The 10314-nt window shown below is 52.7% G+C and overlaps 1 protein-coding gene across 1 annotated transcript; it reads left to right on the forward strand.

The window, feature by feature from the left end:
• The first annotated feature begins 2150 nt into the window (after positions 1–2150).
• Positions 2151–6921, forward strand: DMAC2 (distal membrane arm assembly component 2). The gene is made up of 6 exons (XM_030874147.3): positions 2151–2216; positions 3370–3566; positions 4971–5051; positions 5807–5940; positions 6049–6211; positions 6596–6921. The coding sequence occupies exons 1-6, from the start codon at positions 2199–2201 to the stop codon at positions 6774–6776; spliced, it is 774 nt and encodes a 257-aa protein (XP_030730007.1). The 5' UTR covers positions 2151–2198; the 3' UTR covers positions 6777–6921.
• The last annotated feature ends 3393 nt before the right edge of the window (positions 6922–10314 follow it).

Genomic DNA, 10314 nt, shown 5'->3' on the forward strand with positions numbered 1-10314 from the left:
CAGCATGACCGGAAAAAAAAAAAAAGTAAAATAGAACCCTTGGGACTTCCCTGGTGGCGCAGTGGTTAAGAATCCGCCTGCCAATGCAGGGGACATTGGTACGAGCCTTGGTCTGGGAAGATCCTACATGCCGCGAAGCAACTAAGCCCGCGAGCCACAACTACTGAAGCCCGCGCGCCTAGAGCCCGTGCTTCTCAACAAAGAGAAACCACCGCAATGAGAAGCTTGTGCACCGCAACGAAGAGTAGCCCCTGCTCGCTGCAACTAGAGAAAGCTCGCGTGCAGCAACGAAGCCCCAACGCGGCCAAAAATAAATAAATAAATATAAATACATTTATAAAGAAAAATAGAACTCTTGTGATTACATTGGGCCTGTCGGGATTATCCAGGATAATCCCCCATCTCAAGATTCTTAATCACATCTTCCCTTTACCATACAATGTAACATATTCACAAGTTCCAGGAATCAGGATGTGGACATTTGGGGGGCGGGGGAACTATTCAGCCTACCACACCTACCCTTCCATACCTGCTACTTTCCCAGTTTCCCCCTCTCCAAAAATGGCATCGCTATCCTTTTAGTTTCTCGAACTATTGGCTCTGTCTTCAAAACAGACTCATAGGGGCTTCCCTGGTGGCGCAGTGGTTGAGAGTCCGCCTGCCGATGCAGGGGACACGGGTTTGTGCCCAGGTCCGGGAAGATCCCACATGCCGCGGAGCAGCTGGGCCCGTAAGCCATGGCCGCTGAGCCTGCGCGTTCGGAGCCTGTGCTCCGCAACGGGAGAGGCCGCGTCAGTGAGAGACCCGCATACCGCAAAAAAAAAAAAAAAAAAAGACTCATAATCTGATCACTTAGCACTTCCACTGCCCGGTCCCTGCTGCTGTCCCCATTCATCTCTTGTCTGGACGATTGCAGTAGCCTCTTTGCTGGCTCCGTGCTTCCTTCCTTGCTCTCTAAGGTCTGTTCTCCACCTGGCAGAAATGATCTTTACAAAATGTAAATCAGATCGTGGCATGCCCCGGCGAATGGAATAAAGCAGTTTCTTGCTAACCTCTCTGACCCAGTCTCCCACCTCTCTCTCTGCAAGCTGGTCCCACCTCTGGGCCTTTGCACTGGCTGTACCTCTCTGCCTGAAACACTCTTTCCCCAGATCTTTGTTTTTGTTTTTGCGGTACGCGGGCCTCTCACTGCTGCAGCCTCTCCCGCTGCGGAGCACAGACTCCGGACGCGCAGGCCCAGCGTCCATGGCTTATGGGCCCAGCTGCTCGGTGGCACGTGGGATCCTCCCGGACCGGGGCACGAACCCGTGTGCCCTGCACCGGCAGGCGGACTCTCAACCACTGCGCCACCAGGGAAGCCCTCCCCCAGATCTTTGAATGGCTGTTCCCTTGTTATCCTTTACCTCCACTTAAATGTCACCACTTCACAGAGGTCTTTGCTGATGGACCTGTGCCCCAGTCACTCCCTGTTATATTGCCTGTTTTTATTTGCCTCTTATCAAACACTGTCTGAAATTATCTTGCTTATTCATGTGTTTCTTATCTAGCCTCTTCCTGCCTGGAATGTCGACTCCCTGAGAAAGAGTCTTGGTCCCATGGCAACCTCACTACTGCAACAGTGCCTGCCACGTGGTAGGACTCAGTAAATATTTGTAGAAGGAATGAATGAGTAATTCTATCCACAAGACTTCATATTGAATTTTCGCATTAAGATGTAGCCTGGAACTCCAAACTGAAATTGCCAACACATCACAATACTAGTCTTGAGATCTCACCTCTGTCCTTTACCCTGAGGTCTAACCTCACCATCTACTGGACGCTTCCCTTCCCTGACCCTGCTTTAAAGAAGAGGCGGACAGTTTCTCAACGCATCATTCCCTGTTCTAAGGAGGTAGCAAGTTAGAGGTAGAAGAAGTCCTCAGGCGGACTAAGAGTGCAGTCGGAGGGAAGGATGGTATTCCGACAGGAAGAACTGCCCACGCCCTCCTAGGGAAAGGCTGCCGAGTCCCATTTTAAGGCCCATGGCAGAGGGAGCTCCAAGCGATCCCTAAACCCGAGAAGAGTAATAAGTGTGTGCTCCTTTAAGAGGAGGGCTGGAAAAATGGAGGGGCGTGGCCATAAGAGAAGACGCCCAACCCTGAACCGGGTGGGTTAGGTAAGAAAAGACCAGCCCCTTCCGGTTACGTAATCCTAGCGAGATGGCGGCCCCCGGGGCGGTAAGTGAACGGAGCTTCTGGAGCCCCCCCAATTAATGTCCGCTCTGCTTTCAGGGCCTCTGTCGGCGCCCAGGGACCAAGTAGCGAGGGGGAGCAGGGGGCCTCTCCCGCTAGGCCTCGAGTTGGGCGCGGAGACGTGTAGCCGTCGGGGGCCGGGAAGGATCGGTGAGGCTCCCAGGCCGCGGAGGAGAGAAACCAGTGGTAACCAATGGGGAAGCAGCGCGTGCGGTCCGAGAAAGCGCGCCCAGCCAATCAGAGGGAGGGATCCGACTGCGAGCTCCTGGAGCCGAGGGGCTGGCGAGAGTGGGACCTGCAAGGGATGAGGGTTTGGGAGGGATTGGCAGAGAAACTGGGATTTGAGGTGCAAGGGTAGGGAACCAAAGGTGAGGGAAACTCATGGGAGAGTTAGAAATTTTGATGGAAAATCAAAGGGATGATGGGGGGTGGGGGCAGGATCCAAGAAGTGAATTTGGGAATTCTAAGGGAAGGACCTAGGGGAAATTAAGGGGAGGATTTGCCATATTGTGGAGAGAATTTTGAAGGAATTGGGCAAAATCAAGGAATGGACCTAGGAAAACTTAAAGTAAGAGGTTGGGAACTTAAGAGGAATTTTAAGGGAAAGTAAGGATTTGGGCAAAATTATCGGGAGAACTTGGTTAAAGCAAAAAGAAATTGAGGCAGACTAAGAGAAAACTTTGGAGGGGAAATTGAAGGAAGAGTTTGGGAGCTTTAAGAGATAAGCTAAGGGTGCTTTGGAGAGAAATTAAGATTATATTTGGGGGAAAGGAATGCGTTATTCAGGAAGTCTGGTGGGATTTGGATAAAATTAAGGGGAGAATTTGTGGGACATTAAGAGTTCAGATAATAGAGGTTTTGAGAGAAAGTGAGGGCTTAGGGGGAAATTAGGGGGAGAATTTAGGAAAACCAAGACCGTTTGGCCAAATCAAAGAGAATTTAAGGTTGATTAAGGGGAGGAACTTGGGGGAAACATGGGGAAATTTTATGGATCCGAAAGAATTGGAAGTTCTAAGAGAAGAATTAAGTGAGCAGGGAAGCACTGAGGAGGGGAGATTTGGGAGCAAAAGCAGGGGGACCTGGCTGTGTGTCTCACAGGAGGCTCCAGGCTCAGCCTCTCCTCCCCTCTCCTCCCCAGTCCCTTCGCCTGGTGGCTCCAGTATGGAACAGGGGTACCAGCGGCATCCGTGGCCTGAGCAGGTCAGTGGACCCGGGGGGCAGTCAGAGGAAGGGGAGGACGCTGCTCCAGTTCCTGGCTGACCACTTCTATGATGTGGAGGCTGTGAGGGAGTACCTGCTCCAGAAGCAGGTGTTGAAGGTGCTCCGGAAAAATCGGTGAGAACCCCTGGCCTACACGACCCTGCTGTTCAGGCCTCCCCAGTCAGTGCCCACCCTGCCCTTGCCACTCCTGGCAGCCCTGGGGCTTCCAGTGCCAGCCTTGCCCACTTTCATCTTCGTCTCCAGCCCACACACTTCCCAAGCTCTCCGGCTCACAGACGCAACCCAACACCCATCTCTTCTTGGAGGTCTAGCTGGTACTTCAGACCTAACATGGCTTACCCTTGGTTTCCCCCGTAAAAAGTCTTCTCACCCCCAAGCCTTCTCCATCCCAGTCAACGGCACCATTGCTTACCCAGTTGTTCAGACCACATTCTAAGGAATCCCTGATTCCTCTCTTTGCATCCCTTCCCTCCACATCCAGTCCATCAATAAAATACCAGAATATCCCAAATTTGACCGGTGGTCGGTCACCTCCTCGCTGTTTATAGCCTGGTCTGAGCCCTTTCATTTTATGGTTCGATTACTGCAGTCATCTCCTAACTGGTCACCTTTTGCCCCCTATTATAGTCTACACAGCAGCCAGAGGACTCTTAAGAAAGGGAAACAGATAACATTACTACTTTGTTTAAAACCCTCAAATGGGGCCTTCCCTGGCAGTCCAGTGGTTAAGACTTTGCCTTCTAATACAGGGGGTGCAGGTTCAATCCCTGGTCGTGGAGCTAAGATCCCTCATGGCCAAAAGACCAAAACATAAAACAGAAGCATTACTATAACAAACACAATAAAGACTAAAAATGGTCCACATCAAAAAAAAAAATCTTAAAAAAAAAACCCCTCAAATGGTTTCCAACCGCAACTAGAATAAAAGCCAAACTCTAAGGCCGAAAACCTGGGCCCTACTGAGCTCTGAGACCCCTACCAGGGACACCCCTCACCCCCGCTAGCTCAGTGTCCTTATTGCTATTCGTTCAACCATCGTAATTCAAGCCCTGAGCCTTTGCACTAGCTGTTCCCTTAGCCTGGCAGATTCTTACCTTGGCCTCTGCATTCCTTCCCACACTCAAATCTCTGCTCAAGTGTCACCTCTTCCAAGCAGCATTTCTTAACACCCAAATTAAATTAGCCTCCTCTATCCCTATCCCTGACCCAAGCCACTCCTGGTCTGTCCCTTGGTGTTAATTTCATCACAGAATTGACACTCTGCAATTTGTTTTTACTTCCCGGTTACCTGTTTCCCCGGTGAAATAACTTCACAAGGGCAGGGACACTTATCTGCCTTTTGATTACCACTGTCCCCCGGTGCCCAGCACTTCACAGGCCCTCAGTAGATATTTGCAGTCTTTCCTGCCTGCCAGTCTCAGTCCTGTGCTGTGGACTCTGACCCTCTCAGCTGCACTGGGGCCTGGCGAGGGGTGTGGTGTTCCCAAGGCTCACCCTCGGCTACTGTTCTCCCGGCAGGTCCTCCACCTACATCAAGGAGCGATATGGCCCCTACGTCGCAGGTGCCTATTTCATCCTGAAGCAGGGAGGCGCAGTCAAGTATGATGGCAAAGGTGTCACAGTGGGGTTGGGGGAGGCGGGAGAGCGGCTGTCTAAGCCCCGGGCTCTTCAGTCAGTCAGACAGGCTTCCGTGCGTGCCCTGGTCTCTGCCCGCTCCTGGCTGTGTGGCTGGGGACTTGTTCCTGACATCTGTAAAATGGGATGGTAGTTGTGTCTAACCTACAAGGTGCGCTGTAAAGATTCAAAGGTATTTTGCAATCTGGACACTTGTCACAGGTCACAGGCTGGCTTAGCACGTGGCTCAGTCGGCGTTAGTGCGTCTTCTCCTTCCTCCTTTCCCCTCCTTTTTCTTGCCTTCCTCCTCCTCCCTTTGTTTTCCCCTTTACTTTCCTTTTTTGAAAACAATTCATGTAGGCTTCATCTGTCCCTCATCTTGGTTCCAAGTAAAATTTTCACTTGGTTTGAGCACTTCCTCCAGCACCTTCCTTAGAAATGATGTACCTGTCTGAAAACACCTCAACTTTTGCCCATCTACAAGGATTCTTGTCGTATAGCTCTTTTCTCTGTTCTCAGTAATCTCTTCGACCCTCAACTTCCAGGTATGTAAAATTGGCCAGATGTTCCATCTTCGATGGGGTTGTCAGGGGATCCAGTGAGACCAGACACGTAAAGCCCTTAGTACAGGGCCTGGTGTGTAGTGCGTGTGCCATGTTCTCTTATTACGGGGCTGGGAGTGTTCTCAAGAGGTTGGTGGCCTGGGGGACCCTGCTGACACTCCCTCTCCCCCCTTCCAGGTTTCAGGACAAGGAGTGGATGCGGCCAAATGGGCGTGGTCTCTCTGGTGAGCTCTGGAAGCTCCGGGAGGTGCCTATAGAAGCTGTTGACGCCAGCGGCTGTGCCATCACCTACCAAGGCCTGGACAACCTCTGTGAGTGGGGTGTGGCGGGGACGGGTGGAGGTGGGCAAGGTCTGCGCTTTCCCTTTCGTGGTGGGCCCCAGAAGGACCCTCAGTGCCGTCTGCCCTCTGCCCCTGCAGTGGCCCTGAAGGAGCTCCAGTCCCTGTCGCTGCAGTGTTGTCCCCACGTGGATGACTGGTGTCTCAGCCGCCTCTACCAGCTAGCCAACTCGCTACGAGAGCTCTCGCTGGCCGGCTGCCCCCGCATCTCAGAACGGGGCCTCGCCTGCCTCCACCACCTCCAGTGAGACCTCAGCTCAGGCTGGGCCCCCAGCCAGGGAGGGGCGCTCTTGGGCACTTCCCACATCCCTGCCTCCACGGTGGACCTAGAGCGTTTGCGGTGGGTCAGCACAGATGAGTGGCACAGGGAGCCTCTAGGAGGATGGGAGGACTCCTAGCCTGCCTTTCTTTTTGTTTTAATGAGACCCCAAGAAATTTACACTGTTGCAGAACCACAGTAGGAGCCAGAGGTGTCTGTTTGTAATGAACACGGTGGGTCTCACGTAGTTGAACAAAGATTTTTATTAGAAAGCTAGGGGTTAACGTGGGGGTGGGTACGCTCCCATACACCCGCTGCCACAGACACCATCCTCATGCGTGTCCTCACGCCCCAACCTTGCCTCCTCAGGAACCTCCGCAGATTGGACATCTCTCACCTTCCTGCCGTGTCCAACCCAGGCCTCACTCAGATCTTGGTGGAGGAGATGCTGCCCAACTGTGAGGTTCTGGGGGCTGACTGGGCCCAGGGCCTCAAGTTGGGGCCAGAGGAGCAGTCCCGCGACACAGCCAGCAGCCCCATCCCTGCCTAGCCTTTGGCCCCGTCCGTGTGGAGCTGGGTCTCAGCTGGGCTGTGCTGAGAGGTTAACAGCTCACCCTTCTTCTAGCTTCCAGTTGGGTTCATTCAACTCGGGGGGTCGGGCTAGGATCAGAGGCACTGGCAGGTCAGAGGCAAGAGGAGTGAGGTGGCTTGTCCCCTACCGCGGGGGTGCTCTGGCTGGCTGCACCCTGGGGTGAAGCTCGCAGCTCCTGTCAGCCTGTCAGGCAGCCCTTTCCACACCATTCTCTCCTTCCCAGTCCCAGGAACCCCCGTCTCCTGCCTCTTCAGGCCTGGGGGAGGTAAGGGCTTCTGGCTGCGAGTAGCCTCAGGGAGTTGCACTCTCCCTTGTGGTGCTCCCACAGCGCGCCCACCTCTATGTCAAGAAACTTCTCTTGACTTTTGTCAGAGAAACCTCGACTTTTCTCAGAAGACTCCTGTAGGATTATCTCACTTGAGTGTGCTACTGTTTCCTGCCAGGACCTGACTGATACAGAAGGTGCTATGGGCATTTTATAGGGATGGTTCTTCCCTGTGTGGGACGACTTAAGCTCACTGCAGGCTGAAGCATCCCTGGGCCACACCCACTAAATGCTGGGAGCATCCCAAGCCCCACAGTGTTCTCGCTTATTGAGTTACCGACTCAGCTCCAAATTCAGCTGGCTTGTTTGCTCTGTGAAAATTGATCTGGGCCTTTGAAATATTTTTCCTTTGCTAAGTGGCCTGATAAGGTTTGCCAGTAGAGGGCGCTCGAGAGACGTTCCTTGAGAGAGGCAAGGCTTTTGCTTTCTGGCGGCACTCAGGAGTGCCAGCTCAGCGGCCCTGCAGCACATGACTGCCCTGCGCACCTGCTTCCTGAAGCGTCAGGTGGTCAGCAGCTTCCCCGGCACCCACCACCCCTGACCTGGCAGTTCTATAGAGCCTCCACTGACGCACCTCCCTGTGAATGCCTCTCCACCACACCCCTGAAGGTGGATTTCCAGTAAATTCCAAGGCACCTTACCAATGAATCTCCCTCCTTATTTCACTTTGCTGTGAAAGTCATTAATTCTCTATATTAAACTTTTCCCTGTTCAAATTACCGTATGGTTTTTCTTCTCTCCAGACTGGATCCAAACTGCTAGAGCACTGGCATTTGGAGTGTTCCCAGAGATAAACACACGAAGATGGGATCTGGGGCTTGGTTTCATCCCGCCTTTGGCTTGAGTGCATTGCTAAGCTCCTCGGCAGTGGGAAAGGAGACATTAGAAATCCATGGGCTAAACGTCCATCGACAGATGAATGGATAAAGAAGATGTACATATATACAATGGAATATTAGCCATTAAAAAGAATGAAATAATGCCATTTGCAGCAACATGGATGGACCTGGAGATTATCATACTAAGTGAATTAAGTCAGACAGAGAAAAACATCATACGATATCACTTATATACAGAATCTAAAAAAAAAAAAGATACAAATGAACTTAAAAAACAGGAACAGACTCATTTAGAGAACCAAGCTTAAGGTTACCAGGGGGGAAGGGTGGGGGGGGAGGGATGGACTGGGAGTTTGAGATTGACATGTACACACTGCTATATTTAAAATATCAATAGATAGGGAATTCCCTGGTGGTCCAGTGGTTAGGACTCCCGTGCTTCCGCTGCTGAGGGCGCAGGTTCAATCCCTGGTTGGGGAACTAAGACCCCACAAGCCGCGTAGTGCGGCCAAAAACATTTAAAAAATAAAAAATAGATAACCAACAAGGACCTAATGTATAACACAGGGAACTCTGCTCCGTATTCTGTAATAACCTAAATGGGAAAAGAATTTGAAAAAGAACAGATACATGCACATTAATCACTTTGCTATACACCTGAAACTAACACAACATTGTTAATCAACTATACTCCAATATAAAATAAAAATTAAAAACCCAAAAATCTAAGGCATGCAACCGCATCACGAAAACGCTATTGCCTGGGGTCGTGATGAGGTGCCAACTGAAGCCTTGTGCCCTGGGAGGCCCTATGGCTGCTGCACTTGATGCTGTGGCAGTAATGACAGTTCTAAAGATAGGGCCAGGCAGATTGCCTGGAGTGCCCAGCTCAAGTCACCCCTTCAGAATTGGAAAGCTCCCATGGCAGTCCCCCACCGCCCCCCAAAGTTCTTACTTGTAGATACTGCTGAAAATACAACACAACATTTGGGTTTTCGAGTTGCTGAGTTATGACAGTTGAATTCCCAGTCTTGACAAGTTTCTCATAAGAAAGTGAGGGCACTGGTAAACAGTGGGATCCAGAAATCTGGAATCGGGTCATCTGGTTGGACCCAAAGGAAAGATGATCTCGAACTCCCAAGTCACTGGGAGCCTCCCTTACCCGTGTGAGGAGACCACCAGCTATCCTGCTCACAAGCATTCCCTGCTGCCACTAGACCCACAGATGCCAGGGGTCAAGTCTCAGCACGCTCCAGAGGACAGGTGCTCACTACGACCCAGAAGGGAACTGCTCTTACACTGAAGGGCAAGACTTGCAGACAGATGTAGAGTCAACTCTGGGGAACCTGCACAGCAGTGGGTTCTCAGGGTATTAGGCCAGTGGATCTTACACTGCATGGGGCCAAGTTCACCGCTAGGAGGGCACTTACTAGAGCTTCTGGGTATAACAAGTTAGCCAGTGCAGCTGGCGTGGTCCGGACAGCTTGCTTAGTTGGCTGGCCGGCATTTGGACTCAACAGTGACCTACAGTTACTAAGGCGAGAAGCCAGAACCGCCCTCGCATAATCTGGAGAGGGAGATTCAAAGGCTGGGGGAGACAGGAAGGTGGGGTGCTCCGCTTTCAGCCCGCACACCCACCCGACCGCGCTCCACAAGAGGGCAGCTCTTCAGTCATTCTCGACGTTCCACTTTACCTTCCGGCTGCCGAGCGGTTTCTCTCTCCTGACTGGAGCATTTGCAGACTGAGGCACGCGGCAGCTCGGCCCCCGGTGGAGAAACCTCCGCGCCCTGGGAGAAGCTAGATGAGCCGAGTTGGGGGGGCCTGGACGGCCCCACCCCGGCCTGGGGAGAAGAGGGCTTGGAGACCCCTTCCAAGGTTTCTCAGGGCCCGGCCCCAGCCCCCTCTTGCTTTTATTCCATCAGTATTCCCCACCTTCTCCATACCCTCGTCCTCCATCTGGTCCCATGGGCTCCATTATTCAATCCTGGGGAGAGGGAATCCGCTAGACAGATGATCAGCTGCTGCTGCCCTGTCCAGGACAGGGTTCCTGAGGTGATCCGGGCAGTTCCCAACCCGGGTGGGGGTGAAGGGGGTCAGGCCGGGCTCACTGGGGGGCCCTGCGTCCCAGCCCAGGCTCCAGGAGCTCTGGTATGAGGCGGCCCCACCTGCCTGCCACCCCAGACAGCTGATGCAGCCCAAACAGCAGACGCCTCCGGAGGGCTGTGACGGAAACACCGGCAGACACCCTCTCTGGTCCCGGGGGGCCGGATGGGAGTGTCCCTGGAATCACCATGCCTGCCGCTGTCGGCAGAGCCAGGGCCTCAGGGCGTG

The sequence above is a fragment of the Globicephala melas genome, chromosome 19, assembly GCF_963455315.2.
Source record: "Globicephala melas chromosome 19, mGloMel1.2, whole genome shotgun sequence".
Taxonomy (NCBI): Eukaryota; Metazoa; Chordata; class Mammalia; order Artiodactyla; family Delphinidae; genus Globicephala; species Globicephala melas.

Coding starts and splice junctions, on each gene's coding strand:
- DMAC2 (XM_030874147.3), top strand. Junction 3,567..4,970: donor AAGGTGCTCCGGAAAAATCG/GTGAGAACCCCT, acceptor TTCTCCCGGCAG/GTCCTCCACCTACATCAAGG. Junction 5,941..6,048: donor CCAAGGCCTGGACAACCTCT/GTGAGTGGGGTG, acceptor CTGCCCCTGCAG/TGGCCCTGAAGGAGCTCCAG.